This window comes from Theropithecus gelada, chromosome 9 (genome assembly GCF_003255815.1).
Source record: "Theropithecus gelada isolate Dixy chromosome 9, Tgel_1.0, whole genome shotgun sequence".
NCBI lineage: Eukaryota > Metazoa > Chordata > Mammalia > Primates > Cercopithecidae > Theropithecus > Theropithecus gelada.
The window spans coordinates 126,065,527-126,083,867 of record NC_037677.1 but is presented as its reverse complement, the minus strand read 5'-3'; the positions used below and the strand labels follow the sequence as shown (position 1 = coordinate 126,083,867).

Here is an 18,341-nt window from a genome sequence, read left to right as displayed (position 1 = left end):
ACTGCAGTGTGATAAACTGTGTTTCTGCAGAGGACATTCTCTCCCTCCTGTCCACCCCAACCCTGACACAGAGCTCCAAGAACAAATCTAGAACTTGGGGTGTTTGGGGTGAAGGAGACTCACCTCTGGCTCAGTGTCCTCGTGAGCCACCCCCGTGTTCTATTTGATTCACTTTGTTCTGTGATGGAACCATTTCCAGTTCAGACATATGCTGAGCAAACAGCATTTAGCTGGCATCCCGAAGTCAAACTAATCAAACGTGGCGTGTTGGTCTCAAAGCAGCCCAGGTGCCAAGGAATTCTTATGTTCAGGGCCTGAAGAAGACCTGACGTCAGTGTTCCACCCGCTGCGCCCTGCCGCGGAGAGGCGAGGTGCTCCTCTCGGGGAAGCTCCGGGCAATCTGGGCACAATACCCACCTCTCTCCTTTCAGCCTCCTGGCTCCATTCTCTCTCTGTCCTTCTTCGTTTTTTTTCAGTCTCCGTTGGTAGCTCTTCATGGCCACCCACCTGTTAAACTGTTCCTCCAGGTCCTTCATTTCTTTTCCTGAGGTTCTTCTTTGCTCGCCTCTCCCCTAGTCCTGGGAGGACGCACCACCCTGTCAGATGCCCAACAGAGGGCTCGCAGCCTCTTAACTGCCTCCTTCTGCTACCCCTCCACGCCCCTATACCCTGTCAGTGGCCAGGGCCTGCTGGTTCACCACCCAACGATGCCCTAAATCGGTCAGCCCCAATCAGCTCTGTGGCCAGTCACCTAGGCTCGGGCCCCTGCCAGCTGCTGTCTTGAGGAATTCACCAATCTCGAGGTGTGGAACAGCCCACTTCCCTGTCTGTCCTGTCTGCCCCTGCCTGCCCCTGTCTGCCCGTCTGCCCCTGAGCTGGGCTTGGGCTGCAGATGGGGCTGCACATTCCGGCCCCTCCCCAACCCCACGCAGGGCCTGCCATCCAGTCTGACACAGAGCAGGGCCCTCGCATGTTTAGAGAATGAGCGACTAAATGACAGAAGCTCACTGAATCCTAAACGTATTCACAATGTTTTTATCGCAAAAAGATCCACTTCCGTTACTTGTAGAGCAACTGGAAATAAAAATTCTGGATGAATGTGCCAAAAGACAATGCTTCAGTTCAATTCAAAAATTAAACTCATTTAACCTTTAACTCAATTTAAATTCTGAACTGATCAGCACGCAAGAGCTACCCTGTACATTAATATCAAGGAGCTGATCTAATTACTGATACAATTTTACATTTAACAAACCAAGTATACTGTGGGAGTTTAGAGCTTAAATGACATGAACACTTTTAAAACAAAAACTGAAAACTATTCATTAGTTGCAGACAGTTTAAATATCAGAAAATATTACTTAAAGACATAGGAAGAATAAAAAAGCATTCCAGAAATCAAATTTCAGAGTATGAGAGGTGTGTGTCAGCAGTCGTACAGGTTGTGCGTTTGCAAAAGGAGAAGGCGGCTGGCCCGAGATGCAACGGCATCCTGAGGATGGCGTCCACAGACGTGGCCCTGAATAACTACCACCACCATTCTTGTTTCATCTCAGCTTCTTCTCCTCTAAAACAGCACATCACCGTCCAACGAGCTCTAATACCAGCACGTATGCGAGCTCACGTCGTAACTTTACAATGACTCCATGTGTACGGTAGGCGAGTGATATCATGAGGACAAACCCAGTGCTGAGCCTGAACTTCCAAATCTGACATTACCTGGAGGACACTGGCCCTCAGGCCCCAGGACAACACTGACTTGAGTTCCTACTGACCAAGCCCCAATCAGGACGGTCTCAGAGGCTCCCTCAACTGCAGACAAGAGTCATAGAGGATTTCACAGGAGAACAATGGTCACCCCCAGAGTGGCAGTCTCTAGTGCAAGTTCAGCTAAGTAGAGGGAATACCCACTTCTTCCCCCAAGTCTTCCCCAGGACCCTGTAACCCACCATCCCTCACCCCATCTCCATTTCTCTTATTGATAAAGGGACATCGATGCCAACAACTTCACAGAGGGGTCCGGAGGATGAAGTGCAGTGACAGAAGGACACCTCCTCCCACCAGGCCAGACAGACGAGGCAGGGGCTGTTCCACAGGTGCCAGTCCCTCCAAGTCTCCACTTCCTTGGCATCTGCCTGACCCCTGGCCACGCCACCTTTTCTGGGAGAAACAGAGACTCCAGGAGGAAACGGAAATGGCCTCTGAGATGTTTCTGTGGGATACTGTCAGAAATGCCACACTTGGCGTTTCTCACAGGGGTTCATTGAGCCTCATTTCCCATACAATGTGGACAAGCCCGTTCACCAGCTTTTCAAGACCACAACTAATTAGAAGCAGCAAACTGCCATGAGGTGAGGGGACTGAAAGGCAGGCAATGCAAGCCCAGTGCAGACACGGGGCCAGGGTCCGCAGGGCCAGACTCTTCGCAACAGACGCTGATCAGCAGGAGGGGCGTGGCCCACCCATGCAGCAGGGCAGTGAGGGCCAGGGCCCAACTCCGCAGGGCGCCAGGGCCATCAAGAAAGGGCACTGTCATCTTGGCCAATCCCATCAAGGTTGGCTGTTGCAAGATTACGAATCTGAGACAGGATTTTGTGCACAGGGCCACACCCAAACCCCACAAGCCTCTAAGCTGGGCCCAAGGCCATGCTGGGGCTTCCTGAGGGTGAAAGCCGCAGTCTGAAGACAACCTGGAAATACCAGGGATTTGAGCCAAGAAGTGACCTTCCTAAAACCTGAACAGACGTCGATGCTGCCTGTGGCGGCAACGTGCCTATCCGGTGGCTGCCACTTCCAGGATCTTTCCTCCCCCGGCCTGCAAGTCACACGATGTAATTCTTGATGAGAACTGGATTGTGCCAAGGTTCCGTGTTTCCTCCTCATGAAAACAGAGAAAGGCTCTCTGTGGCCGCATAAAGGAGAGAGGGGCATGATCTCTCTGGAAAAGCTGCCCTCCCTTCACAAGCAGAGCCGAACAGCGGTGAAGCCCAGTGACTCTGAAATGGAAACTTATTGTTAAGTGCAGGGATTTAAGGGGTTTTATTTTAACATGCCAGAGAGGCAGAAACATCCACCTCTCTGCTTCAATTAACCCATTTACCTGTTACTCTAAAGTGCTCTTTTATTCCAAATGTTGGAAACTTAAAAAATCTTTTGCTCTGACAGTTTGGTTCATATTCTGAACTCAGATATTTGTAGCTATCATTCACCCATTCTTTTCTTCCTTCCAAGAGGTTCCTGGCAGACTTAAAATTAAATGAACAAGTTTGCTTCTGACTCACGGACACAGGCACACACATTTGTCATCTCTGTCTCCTTGTAACACAGTTACAGAATTGACAGAAATAAAACTTTTGCATTGCTTTTTTTCCTTAGATGAGTCCAGAACGTAAGGACCCTGAATCTCAGTGACACTTGTTTAAATACCGTCCACCTGGCTGCCACCACTGTCTACTCTGCCCCCAGGTCAGCACAGAACCAGCTGCGGGGAGAAAATGTCAAGAGCACAGAAGCTGGTGAGGTTGTGCATCGTTCAGGTTTGCTTTTCTAGATCAGAAACCATACAACAATTTCACAGTGCATCACGGAACCTCGCTCTTCTATGGCCAGGCAGCACTGTCCTGGGGTGGACGGGCCGGTGCTCCACAGCCTGGGATTCTCGGCAGTGCTGTAGAGAGGAGCTCTGACCTGCCCTTTCAGCTGCCAATCAGAGGAGCACAGCAAACTTCATCATTCACAACTCAGAAGGCTCAGTGTGCAGAACCTGTCTCCCATCACGCAACGGCAGGGTTTTCACGCCATACGCTCACTTAAAAGCATATTATGCTGCCTCCCTTTATTTTACTAAGGTCCAAGAGCTGCCACTTCACGGGCTGCACTAACACCTCTGCAGGCCCCACGTGCAGCACTGTGTGTCCGGGGGCCCGCAGTCGACCTCCATCGCACCCTCTCATCACAGACCATGAGAATTCGTCACAAGGACCTGTGGAGCGGAGAAACACCGTGGCTTCCTGTCTTGTCTCTTCAGCCGTCAAACCTGAAAGACGAGGCCACCATCAGCCTGAAAGACGAGGCCACCATCAGCCTGAAAGACGAGGCCACCATCAACCTGAAAGACGAGGCCACTGTCTGGCTTCTAAAGGACACTGCACTATAAATGTTTAGCATGGGGTGAAGCATACGCACAATTTGTGTTATTGATAACATAAGGCACAAGAGGAACTCCCTATCCACCACTGATCATTTACCCCTCTCAGGCAGAAACGGGAGGCGACATCCGTCAGCACGGACGGGCCTCACCGACACGGAATGGCAGAGCCAGCGGGGGCGCGAACAAGGGGTTCCAGGCTCGCCAGGGCACTCAGCCACTCGTTTTTGAAAAACAGACGACTTCTATAAAGCCAAGGAACGCCTGGCAAGTTTTCCTCACAGAAACATGCTTATTTGACTCAAGAGACCTCCTTAAGGAACACTCTGTAAAGTAAAATAATTACATTTTTTAAGCACATACAACACAAATCATTATTCCACGGCACTGAGGAAAAGCAATGAGACAGCTGAACTTGCCGCAGGTAAAAGTCCTACAGAGAGCGTTTTTTTGGATGTTATTTTTACTGGGAGTGCTTCTCTGAGTGTTTGTCCTTAAGAACAGTTTCTTCTCCTCCTTGAAAGATCAATTATAATAACGTGAATGCGGCAAGTGTCTGTATTAATTTCCCAATCTGTCAGAAAAAACGAATTCATGAAGTTCCCAGGAAGGTTCTCGTGGCCCGTGGACCTTGAGGAACCATCCGACTGGCACCGGTCAGACCGACCTGCAGAGAGGGGCCGCGGGGATAACTGGCAGCACGGACTCGGCAGGTGCACATACCAAGCCAGCCGGGACCCCATGCACTGCTGAGGGTCGACTGAGTTCCTGAACATATTTAGAGATTAGTGGGAAAGAGGCAAAACGCAGGTCACTTCCTGCTGCAGCTGCCTTCGGGAAGCTCAAAGGCATCTTCACACTTTCCACAGGGCATGTTTCGAGGGCAGAATCTCACAGGGCATCCAATGTCATCAGACAACTCCCCTCCCAGGTTCAACACAGAGGCCCTGCAGGATACGTTCTCACGTTCCAGAGGATCTAGGGCCAGGCCAGCCTCGCTGGTGACTGGAGGCCCTATCTGTCCAGCCAGCCAGGTGCTCAGAAGAGGGTCAGGCCCAACCTGCATGCCCCACCCAGCCTCAACCCAAGGGCTGGCTGGGCCAGATGCCAAAAGCAGACCCACCAACCCTGTAAACAGATCCCTACCCTGAAGACAGAAAAAGAGCCTCTGCAGTAGAAGACAGACTGTGTGTAGTCCTCACATTTTCCCAAATACAGAAAGTTTTACAGCGCTTTAGTTGGATTGGACTCTTTCAGCTTTTCCAGTATTACATTCCTATATTTTTCTGAAAAAAGGCTTATGTGAAAAAAAACAAAAGAATGAAAAACAAGGGTAAGCCCTTGGTAAGTGAAAGATGAACCCCCTCAGCTCCCCAGCATCCAAGATCTAGAAGTCCTACTGCTACTATTTTTGTAATCTAAGTATGACCCAGGGTGATATGGTCCATTTTTTCAAGTAATCAAATACGGCAATCAACATTATGGAAAACTAAACAAGCCCCAAAATAACATTAGAAAAATAAACACATACCGCCTGGCCCCTCTCATTAGACTGTGGGCACTGCAGGGAATCTGACGAGGTCAGAGCTCTGCAGCCGCGGGAAGATGGCGCGGGGGAGCTGCTCCGCTCTGGCAGAGGCCAAGCGCTCCTGGATGTGATGGCATTCACAGAAACCTGATACTGTCAGGCACTTATGAAACTAACTTTAAAGCAGTTTATGTTGCTTCCCTTTTGGAAACTATGCCACTTTCCCAACGGATGTGCTTCTCACACACGTTTTTAGGGAGGGAAAGGTAACTAGGCAAGGAAGTCGTCGGTCCCCGCGCGAAGCCACACACAGGTAAATGGACTCACCTGGGGAGCGGGAAACACACTTTGTACAGAAGCACAGATGCAACGTCACTGAAGCCGTTCAGAGGAAGCAAGGACCACCCTGGGACTCACAGGCACTCGGAAAAGGTGGGGGCAGGGGCCAGAGCCAGTAGGACGCTGCCCCAAATCCCGGCAGTCACTGTCACTCAGCAACCAGAGGACAGCAGCCACACAGAGCACAAATGGCTCCAGGGAGAGCACCCCGAGATGAGTGAAGGCAGCACCCAATTCTACTAAACCAGGAAGCTTCACAGAAGACTTCTGACACCAGACCCAGATGGCGTCCAAGGTGCATTCATCTCACAATCTGGGGATAAAGTAATATCAATCCAACCCTTACTCTTTCAGAAAATAGAACAGGGAATGCTTCCAAACTGATTTGTCAGCAGAATGAGCCTAATTCCAAAACAAGACAAAGATATTACCAAAAAAAGAGAAAACTATACACCTGGTTTAAAATTCTAAAAATTTATTCTACCAAATTTAAAGAAGAAAGGAGAAAGATTGCATGACTATGTCAACGCATACATGAAAATCATTTGACAAAACTCCACCCAGTGAGGGAGACGCCTCTGAAACACAAAATGGGGAGTAAGCCGTCACTGGGGAAATCCTGCAAGCTCCCCAAACCAGGAACCAGGGAAGGACGTCCGTTGTCGCCACCCTCACTGAAGTCATCCTGGAGGGTTCTGGACAGCTCAGTAGAAGAAATTAAAAGCATAAAGATCAGAAGGGAAGATGCATATTGTCTTTATTCATAGACATCATGAATTTTTATACAGAATCCTCAGCAATCTCAAAACCCTGGAACAAATACATGAATGAGTCAAGATTCCAGAATATAAGATCAACATACAAGCCAGTTGTTAAATACAAGCAGCAATAAATTAAAAGGTTAAAAAGTTTCAACCTAATTTAGAATACCACCAAGAACAAAGTATTTAGAAATGGAGTTTGCCAGATGAGCAAAGCCTCCAGGCAGAAAAACCATCCAATGCTGCCGAGGACAATGAAAGAACGTAAACAAATGCAGATGCCAGTCGAAGCCGGGAACTGACCCCTTCAATACCAAGACGTCAACCTTCCAAAATTGACACCCAGGTTCAATGAACTCCCAATCGAAATCCCAAAAAGAATCACTGCAGAAATTTACACCTGAATTCTAAAAGTAATATGCAAACTTAAGAGACGCAGAAGCCAAATGATTTAAAAATAAATAAATTTAGAGGACTCATGGACTCACATTACCTGGCATCAACACGTATCACAAAGCTACCTAACCAGGCCAGCGTGGAATGGGCATAGAACAGGCAAAGGTAGGCTGAACCAAACAGAGCAAAACTAGAAACAGGCTCACACACCCATGGTCAAATGATGGTAATTCAATGAAGAAGAGAGACAATTTTTATTTTCCAACAAATGATACTAAAACAATTAAATAGCTACAGGGAAAAAATAAACTCTATACCTCACAAAAAGGTAATTCAAAATGGATCACATATCTAAACATTAAAAAAAAAACTACAAAGCTTTTAAAAGAAATTACAGGAGAATGAATTTCAGAAATTACAGTAGGCAAATATTTCTTACAGAGAACACAAAAAGTCTTAAACAAAAGGGGAAAAAAAGACATATGGACTTGTTCAAAATTTAAAACCTCTTCTCATCAAAAGACACTATTAGAAAAACAAAAAAGCAGACCTCCAGCTTGTCAGAAAATCATCACAATACGTGCATGTGAAAAAGTCTCCTATCCAGAACCACAAATCAGTAACAACAACAAACACACAAACAAGAAAGCTCTAATTTTAAAATAGGCAAAAGGTGGCCAGGCACAGGGGCTCACGCCTGTAATCCCAGCACTTTGGGAGGCCAAGACAGGCAGATCACAAGATCAGGAGTTAGAGACCAGCCTGACCAACATGGTGAAATCCCATCTCTACTAAAAATACAAAAATTAGCCGGGCAAGGTGGTGGGCGCCTGTAATCCCAGCTACTCGGGAGGCTGAGGCAGGAGAACTGTTTGAACTCAGGAGGCGGAGGTTGCAGTGAGCTGAGATTGCACCACTGCACTACAGCCTAGGCGACAGAGCAAGCCTCCATCTTAAAACAATAAAAAATAAAAAATAGGCAAAGGACTTGAGTAGATATTTCACAAAGAAAACACAGGAATGGCCAAGACTTCATCAGGATAAGTCATCGGCAAAGTGCAAATTAGAACCACAATGAGATAATACTTTATACCAGCCAAAATGGCTAAAATCTGAAAAACTGACACCACCAAGTACTGCCAAGAACATGGAGTAACTGAAACGCACACTGCTAGTGGAAATTTAAGATGATACTGCTCTGAAGAAAGTTTTGGCAATTTCTTGTCAAGTTAAACATACATTTGCCATCCAGCCCAGCAATTCCACACTCAGGAATTTACTCAGGAGAAATGGAAACAAAAATTCGCAAAGACTGATTTAAGGGGGCACAAGGGAACTTTCTGGAATGTTCTGTATCTTGAATGTTCTATGTCTTCGGTGGTGGTTATATGGTTGTACGCTTTTGTCAAAAACCATTGAATTGTACACTTGAAATCTTAAGTCTTCTATGTAATTTTTATCTAAATTTTAAAAATGATACAATGTTAAACTTAATTGAATATTCATATAGTTTTATATACTATTCTCAAACTTTTAAATGCTCCCCCCACCAAAATTAACTGTGCACACTAACACTGCTGGCTGCCCTCCAAATCCCACTCCTTCCTTACTCACAGTACACCTAATTTTAGCCCATATATGACACGTCCTCCTTTCTTTCTCCCCTACCTGTCACTTGGGCCCAGCGCCGTCTTGAAGCACCAGGGAAGGGACCACCATCTGGAGACCCCGAGAGGAAAGCTCAGAGGAGCCCAAGTTCCCAGAAGCCATGAAGGCAACAGCCCCAGCTACCACGGTTTGTCTACAGGTGTGTCTTCAAGTGAGCAATCAGCCAGATCGTATTCAGAAGTCAGCATTATTTCAGGGCTGTTGTTACACCTGAACCTGATCCTAACTTGATTCAGAAAGTTCATAAAGTAGAAATTCAAAATTAAGCCTCTTCATCCTATTTGCATAATCCACAACGGGCATTTAACTAAACATATCTTACAATGTTTGCTGTTTTTGTTTTGTTTTCCTTTTTCTTCCCCAAATTCACTTTGTACCTTTACTTTTTCCCAAAAGAAAAAAAACCAACACATAATTTCTATGATTTATTGTGCAACTGAACATGCTAAAAGACAAAATGACATTTTCCCCTACAAATTATTTGGTGCCTGTGATTTTCTGAACACTACAGCCAGATGGTTCTCATAGAAATTGAAAAGAGTGTATTCACATAGTTCAAAGGTTTGCTTATTTTTTGGTCTTAAAAAGACTATATTGATTGTAACGTGCAGCTCTACAGGAAAAATCTCGACAGCGGAGGCGAGTGCTGATATTTATGACTGCACTTGTGCTCATTACGGCTGTCTCTGACAGGGGTCCATTAAAATCAATTTTTATGTTTCTTATGTATTTTCTTTATCTAATGTTCTTGGCATTGTGTTTATTAGCCAGTTAAGAGAAACACCAAGCATAGGAGTGGGTGTTTTTTTTCTTCTTGTCAGAAATAACAAGACCTACAATTTTAATAGAATGAACGGAGGAAATTAAATGTTACATTTCAAAGCAAAACATTAAGGAGTGCTTTACATTTTTTGTTTTTGCAGTTAGAGAAATACAGTGGGAGCTGTTCACAAAAACAGAGACACGTACGCTTTTAGAAATGACAAGACCCTAAAGCCATGCTGAAAAGGGGCTTTCGGGCCCTTCCTCAGGCAGGGCTGTCCTCAGCCACACCCGCGCCAAGGGTCTGACCACGGCTTTCAGAGGGCAAGTGGGCCTCCTGGTTAAGGAATTCCAGAACATCAAGCAGTCCCTAGTATGAAAGTCACCTGGCAGACTCTGGCGGAACAGGGAACCCTGGTCTGGATTTTTCTTTTTTTTCAATCAAGATTAATCCTGTATCTCCCTGTCTCTAAATTTCTAGAGACATATGCTGAAGAACCAAAATGTTCAATGCTCATCACCAACCAACTCCTCTGTAAACGTACACATTAATCAAACATCTTGGAGCTACTAATGAAAGGGTATGAAGGCCATGGCCCTGGGTTCATCGGAGGCGGAGGGCTTCTGGACAACACACAGAGAAGCTGCAAACGCAGGAGCCATCGCAGCACGCTGTTTTGAGCGACAGGCTCGTGGCTGTGGTTGCGGGGGTAAGGCTATGTGTTACCCTGTGATCGATGGAAAACAAGCAGTTGTCACATATACTCCTCAGCCGCTTCAGCATGTGCAGTATACGGGATCATGCAGGTTCATACTTACTCAGCTTTAGGCGTACCCTTGCCCAGGAGCTTTATTTCGTGCAGACCCTGCTCACAACCAGACAGCTCCAGCTTCCCCAGAGGGCTGTCCAGCATGGTGCGTTTCATTTCACAGGCCTTGTCCATTTTTCCAAGTACCTAAACAGAAACAATTTTTAAGACAAAGTGTATATGGAAGAGGCTGGTCTTATATATAACATAAGTACTAGTTATTTAAGACACAAAATATATTCCAAAGCTTTTTCCTCATTTTTGGAATTATATGATGCGTCATTTTTACAATATGGTTACTGGGAAGACAGAAAATTACCACAATTACCTAGAGCAGCCAACCAATACTACAATCTCCTGTTATTTCCTAAAATTACTGTATCCCGATTCTTCTTGTTTATCTTAAACCAATGCATCATTGAAGGAAGCTGACCTGGTAAGAGCTCCTTTTAAATAATACCCACAACAAAGCTCACTTTGTTTTACTAAAACAATTAATAAAACAACTACCATAAACAATAAATCCCAAAGACAAACTGTTCAATATTTGGAATAAAGTACATTTTAGAATGAAGCTTGTATGCAATGACTTACAGAAAGATTCAACTCAGCACCTACGCCACGACACCTGTGTTAGGAGCCAGCCCAAGAGGATGAGCAATGCGGGGGTAAATTAAATGTGCTGTGGAGAGCACATTTAATTTACATTTAAAGAGATGTACAAGGCTGGGTGCAGTGGCTCATGCCTGTAATCCCAGCACTTTAGAAGGCCGAGAGGCTGGGCGCAGTGGCTCATGCCTGTAATCCCAGCACTTTGGAAGGCCGAGACAGGAGGATCACTTGAACTCAGGAGTTGAAACCAGCCTGGGCAACGTAGCAAGACCCTGTCCGAAAAGAATTAAAATTAGCGGGGTGTGATAGCACACACCTGTAGTTCCAGCTGCTCAGGAGGCTGAAGAGCAGAGCCTGAGGAATACGGGGGAACACATCCATAGGCTACCTTTACACTTGTACATTTCTTTCTCTATTTTTTAGAGACGGGGTCTTGCTCTGCTGCTCAGGCTGGAGAGCAGTGGTGTAATTCTAGCTCACTGCAGTCTTGAACCATGGGCTTTAGCGATCCTCCCTCTTCAGCCTCCTCAGGCACTGGCTCTTGCTATTTTAGCTCTGTCCTCTCACTGCCACAGCTTCCCAGGAAGACCCACAGCAGCTCGTGGCTACTTAAGGAAGGCCGTCCTCATGGCTCCCATCACACCTGGGTTCTTCCCACTCCAACCCAATCACCAGCAATCAAAGCTCACTGAGAACAACAAAGCAAGGGCTCCCTACATTAAGGGGCTGGAGCAGGGGCAACAAACTAGAGCCCGTGGGGCAAATCTGACTCACTGCACCTGTCTTTGTAAATAAAGTTTTATTGAGACACAATTGTGTTCATTTATTTACACACAGTCTCCTGCTGCTTCTGTGCTGCAGCGGCAGAGGTGAGCAGTTGTGACAGAGGCAATGTGGCCCTGCAAGCCCAGAACACTGACTCTCCAGCCCTCTACAGAAAAGGCCTGATGACCCCTGGAAGGGCCGCTCACTGGCACCTTCCCACTCTGTTCCCACACTGAAGCGGTTGTGAATCACGCATGCATCTCAAATCTCTGCGCCTTCACTAAAGACCCCCTCCCTGCCTGTCTGCTGGGCACCTTGCTGCCTGGTCTCCTCTCCTGTGAAAGCCTCCACCAGCCCTCCAGCTGATCTTCCCTTTCTGTGTCTTCCACATGCTTCTAAGGCCACACTTTGGTTCTCTCATCTGTCTTTCCAAGAACGAGAGAGAGGTGCATTTACGTCCCTTAAAGGGAGCAAGGTCGGGCAGCAGACCCCAAACTACACAAGCGTTTTCTAGAAGCATCACTCTCAAGATTCAATCCTAAACCGTCACACTCCAGAGCTGCCTCTACAACCTCCCCTTTTCTGTGCAGATTGACAGGGATTTGAACCGGATCCCAATCAATCGCCCCAGGATATGGATGCAGGATGTGCCGGAAACCATGCCCCATCGGAGAGGCTCTGCCCACATCACACTCCTCCAACATCTCACCCTGCAGCCTCCCTGCTGTCTCAAGGGTAAAAACCAGGCTTCCCGGGAGGGCAAAGAGCCCTGTGGAAGGAGCCACCTGCCTTCCACTTACCACGTGGCAGAGGCCAGATAAAGGCAGGGGGTGCAAATCACGGCTTCCCGCCCACTGTCCCATTGCTGTGAGAAGATCACTCTCGGTGCTTCAACTGTTTTTGTCTGTAGGGTAAATCACACCAAATCACAATGTCGGCACGAGTTTAGAGGGAACACATGCAAAGACCAGGCCTCCCAAAGGCTCTGTAGGATTTGGGGATCACTGTTGTTCCCACCACAATCAACATTTTAACCCAACCCCCTCTGCTCCGACCTCATCCCCTGGAGCACACTGCCCCTCTCCCCCGAGTCTCATTGAAAGCACCGCCATCCCGCCCTTGCTTCCAAGGTGACTGCCTCCCCTTCTCCCATCTCCATCATTTCTCAGAGCCACAATCTCGGTCCCCAGCCTCAGCCCTGCCCCTGCAGACATCTCCCACCACCCAGGGCCACTGCTTCTCAGGCAGGGTGCCGGCGGCTCTGCTCGGGACCGCCTGAAGAACAGCACGCATCACATACACAAGGGGCTCATAAAATAGTTGTGGAACTGAATTACCAGTGTGACCACCATCCAGGCCAAGCATCCATGACAGCACTTCCCAAAGTGTGTTCACAGAAGATACTGCTCAGACAACAGGGCTCTGGAGGCAGCGTGAGAAATTGGGATGTACTCTCGCCACTTCTTGGAAACTTGCCCTGCACGGCGGTGGGTTAAAGCTTCCAGCAGACTGGCTGTAAAGAGGCCAGCTTAGGTTTTGCTCTCTCAAATGTGGTTCTCCACGGAGCCACGTTTGCTGCTCTATCATCCCAGTTCGGGCAAGGCTGCAGGCTGTCAGAGTCAGGAGGCCTGGGCTGGGCTCTGGACTCAGGTGGGGAGCATGGCCAGCCCCGAGCACCTGCATCAGGCAGCACTCTCAACAGCAGGTGTCAGAAACGGACACGGGCTAATTTAAGCACAAATGCCGTTTACTGAAAGGCTACTCCACAACTCAAAGAACTTCTGGGAAGGCTGGAGGAGCAGGCTCAGAAAATAGTAGGAACCAGAACTGGCCACGCTCCAATCACAGCCAAAATCAAGCTTCAGGAAACATCTGTGGGGCAACCAGGCACAGCAGGCACGGCAGCTGGCACTGTTGCCACCGTTGCCCCTGGAAACAGGATGTGGTGGCTATGGCCACCGTTGATTCTCGGCTGCTCTGCCTCCGTGGGACTTGCTCCTGATTTGAGTCCCAGGCAGGAGCCCAGCCCTGGTGCTGACGCCCACCAACATGTGCCAGTGTCCGAGCAGCTGCAGGAAGGGACGGCCTGGGAGAGGAAGGGTTTGCCCATGTCAGTGCCTGAAGCTGCACTGCAAACATTCTGACTGGGGAGTGCCCCATGTGGGGACTGGTCAGACACTAGCTGCCCACTCCTCTCCCAAGCCTCTATTTTCTCATCAATAAGACCCCTGACTCCTCTACCTGACAGTGCCACTCTGAGGATCTAACCTGAGACGGCCACGGCCCGGGCTTCAGGTACTACACACCGTGAAGGGCTGGAAGGGCTGTCATGCCATTCTGCACAGACCACACCTCGAGTTCACCCCCAATCCAAGCATCAGCCAAAGGGGAAGACATTGGAGCGTGCAGAGACAGGGCCAGGGAGAAGGGCAGGAGCCTGGGAAGGCCACTGGGGGTGAATCCCAGCGAGCTGAAGGAGGGGCATGCGGGATGGGGTGTCCTCCACCCGGAGGAAGGAGCAGGGCGGTGGAGGGCCACAGGCAGCTCAGCCCCGACAGCCTCCCAGAGAGAAGAGTCCTCGAGGTTATCAGGGTCTGGGTCCTGACCACAAGAAGCTAAATGCGTGAGGCCAGTGGCTGGGAATGCGGTGGAGAAGCCTTCCAGCCAAACCTGGTGTGGCCAAGTGAACTGCCCGCCCTGGAATGACCAGCTCTGCACCCCAGAGAGCACCTCCACCCAGGAAATGCCCAAGGACCCCGGCTGCTGGTCCAAGGGACCCTAAAGCTCTGGCACATTCCCGATTGTGCCCTGCGGTGCTATCGCCATGACCAGCATCACGGCATGGGCCTCTCAGCCAAAGGGCAGGCTGGCCTCAAGCCCTAGGAACCAGCTCCCCTGGCCAGCAAGGGTGGCCTGAAGCCACAGGAACACACTGAATCAATCACAAAGCAGGGAGTTGCGGGGACCAGGTCAGCTCCATCCAAATCATTCCAAGAACCAAAAAAAAGGCCACCAGTTTATAACTGCAATAATGAATGAGTTCAGAATCTGACTTCCAAATGAGCAACAGATTCCAGCTCCTGTCCATATCCAATCGGCTGATTATTGAGGCACGTGAAGCCTGCCTCATTTCACCTGAACATGACAATGAGCTGGAACATGCCCCACCCCCCCCAACCAAGAGCAAACCTCCCACAGAGGCCTGCAGAAATGGAATTGGATACGCTGCTGAAACCTGCATACTACCTTTTTTTCCTGTAGACAACCAGAGCATTTGGCACAGTTCTTCTGTGGGCAACAGTAGACGTTAGTTTAGTGCCGATTCCTAAAATGCAATGGCTGAGGCCTCTACAGGACAGAAGTCCCAGGCCACCGAGCATGGCAGCATCTCTGATGCGATGCCCAGATGCCCAGGGCTGACCTAGCAGGTGTGCACACCGGGCCACCAGAGAGGTGGGGGGATGCCTGCAGACTAAATGGGGGCCTCACAGACACCAGGAGGGACCCACAAAAGCCAGAAATCAGGCAGTGAGAAAAGTGAGTTTCAATAGCATGAAAACGTGATGGGAGTGAAACCATCGCAACCCAGCCAGGCGGGCTGCTCAACTTAGAAGCCAAGATACCAGACACACAAAGGCTGGCACAGCAGTGCCCTGGACAGGTCACAAGCAGCCATAAAGGCAATGGTCCCTCTACCAACACACCGCGCAGCAATTCCGCCATGCCCAGACCCGGGAAGAAAGACGTCCGGCTCCAGTGATGAGATCCCATCAGGATCTTCACCAATGCCCAACAACCTCAAGAGAGGGCCATTCTACGGCGGAGGCCAGATCCACAGCCCCAGGAGGGACGCTGGGAAGGGGACTGGCCCACTGAAGACAAAGATTCACTGTCTCCCCTGCAACCCTCGCAGCACCCCAGCCTGAGCCCAGAGCCAGCAGGCAACCACACACCCAGGCTAGCACGCGGTGGGCAGAGTGGCAGTTAGGAACCACCCTGCAGGGCTGGGGCCACACTTTGGGGGAGAGTGTGGGCAGCTGAGAGCTTATGGAGAAACTGACATCTATACAGAGAACTGAATTACAGGGAGCGGCCGCCAGGCGAGGAGCCACGCAGGCCGGGGCAAAGGCACCCGCCACGACAGCTGGGGGATGAGGCCTGGTGTGCATGGAGAGGCGTGGGGGAAACAGCCATGCTCGGGCCCTGAGGCCACTGTGGCCTCAGGGGACACAGCCACGCTCGGGCCCTGAGGCCACCGTGGCCAGGCCGGTCCTGCTGGCTGCCTTTTCCCTGAAAAGCCACAGAGTTTTCAACAAGGGGAGATGCAGCTGGTTTGCATTTCGAGACTCCCTCTGGCAGCTCTGTCAAGACTGGACCAGAACCGAGGTCGACTGTGGAAATAACCCACTGAGAAGTGATGAGAAACCCAACCAGGAGAGAAGCCGAAGGGAGACCAAATAATGGGAAACAAACCACTAACGACCAAGAGTCGTCTGACCGATGCCTCAGCACCCTCTACGCAGGAGCCGCTGGACGAAGGTGCCGGAAACTGGAAGGAGACAAATGTGATCTCCCGGAGGGGGAGAAAAATTACCCACAAAAAGTAAACCACACCAAACGGTGCTTGCAACTTTTCCATAAATCTAAGATTATTCTAAAATCAGTTTATTTTTAAAAAATCAAATAAGGTAGGATGATTTAAACTACTCCTTTTATATCTGCATTTTCTGTTTTCTATAGTTGGTATGAGTTGACTTTTCAAGGAGAAAAAAACTGTATTAATATCCAATCTGGGCCAGTCATGGTGGCTCACACCTGTAATCCCAGAATTTTGGCAGGCCGAGGCAGGAGGATCACTTCAGCCCAGGAGTTCAAGACCAGTCTGGGAAACGTGGCGAAACCCCAGCTCTACTAAAAAATACAAAAAAATTAGCCAGGCTGGTGGCATGCGCCTGTAGTTCCAGCCACTTGGGAAGCTGAGGCAGGAGGATTGCTTGAGCCCAGGAGGTCAAGGCTGCAGTAAGTCACAATAGTATCACTGCACTCCAGCCTGGGTAACAGAGCAAGACCCTGTCCCCACTGAAAAAAAAAGAAAGTAAAAAAGGAAAAAGAAAAATAAGAGCTATACAAAGAAATAAAGGGTACCCAAAACTATGAATACATGGGTCAATATAATACACAAAAAAGCTAATGTGCTGCATTGCTGATGTCAAGTAAAAAAACCATGGCAAACGTTCTCCACTTACTGTGATCTCACCGTGTCTTATATAAAACAAACGATGGTTAATGCTTTTCTGAATAAAAACTGAGGTGTGAAAAAATTCCGTGAGTTAAAAAAAATAAAGATTAGCATAAAATGAAAACACACATAAGTAAATCAGATCACATCTCCCCTTCATTTCCATCTTGATGAGACACCACTCCCATTGGATCTGGCTTGAACCAGGAGGTCCAGTCCGTGGCCTGTTAGGAAACGGGCCACACAGCAGGAGGTGAGCAGCGGGTGAGCGAGCATCACTGCCAGGTCAGCGGCAGCATTAAATTCTCATAGGCGTGTGATGCCTGCTGTGAACTGTGCATGGAGGGGATCTGGGTGAGACGCTCCTTGGGAGAACCTAGTGTCTGACGATCTGAGGTGGAACAGTTTCATCCCAAACCATCCCCCCAATTCCATCTGTGGAAAAATTCATCTTCCATGAAACTGGTCCCCGGTGCCAACAAAACTGGGGACCCCTAGCCCAAATGGTCCCAAATTTGGTGGGCCACATCTCCTCCTTCCGCGGCTTCAGTCCCCCATGACCCCATCGCACCCACCCACCCGCCTCGCTCCGGCTGCTGTCCCTCACACTCCAGCCTCGCTCTGGTTTCAGGGCCTCCGCACTACCGCTCTGTCTCTGTCCCAGCCTGCACAGGGGCCACTGTCACCTCACTCACAACCACGCTCAGACGTCACCTTCTCAGAGAAGCTGCCGAAAACAGTCACCACCTCCACCTCTTCTTTCTCTGCCTTATTTTCCTTACATGACCTGGATTCACGGTGGCATGATTTGCTTACTTGATGTGTGGCCTTCCCTAGAATGTAAGCTCCAATACAGGCAGCCAATGTGTCACAACTGTAGCCAATGAGTGAGGAGAAGCCTGCGGAGAGTTCTTGTTTTCATATGCTTTTTCTAAAGTCAGATGGCACCCCCCTACCCTTCCTTCCTTGACATGGCAGATGTGATGGCGGGAGCTGTGGCAACCACCTAGTGATCATGAGGAAAAGGCCAAGAGCCTTGAGAGACCAGCCCCCAACACTGTGAGCGACTCCACACCAGAGCTCTCCACGGCCCCCCCCACACCGTGGCTCTCCACGGCCCCCCCACCCCGCGGCTCCCCACGCCCCCCCCCACACTGCGGCTCTCCACGCCCCCCTACACCGCGGCTCTCCACGCCCCCCCCACACACGGCAGCTCTCCACGCCCCCCTACACCGCAGCTCTCCACGCCCCCCTACACCGCAGCTCTCCTCGCCCCCTCCACACCGCAGCTCTCCACGCCCCCCCACACCGCAGC

General features: G+C 49.3%; 1 protein-coding gene across 1 annotated transcript in view; it reads right to left on the bottom strand.

Annotated features, from left to right (window-relative positions):
* MGMT (O-6-methylguanine-DNA methyltransferase) overlaps nucleotides 1–18,341 on the bottom strand; it is a 289,573-nt gene that overhangs the window by 208,077 nt on the left and 63,155 nt on the right. The window contains exon 2 of the mRNA XM_025397760.1: nucleotides 10,421–10,557. Within this exon, the coding sequence (XP_025253545.1) occupies nucleotides 10,421–10,557 (137 nt within the window). The remainder of the gene's footprint in view (nucleotides 1–10,420; nucleotides 10,558–18,341) is intronic.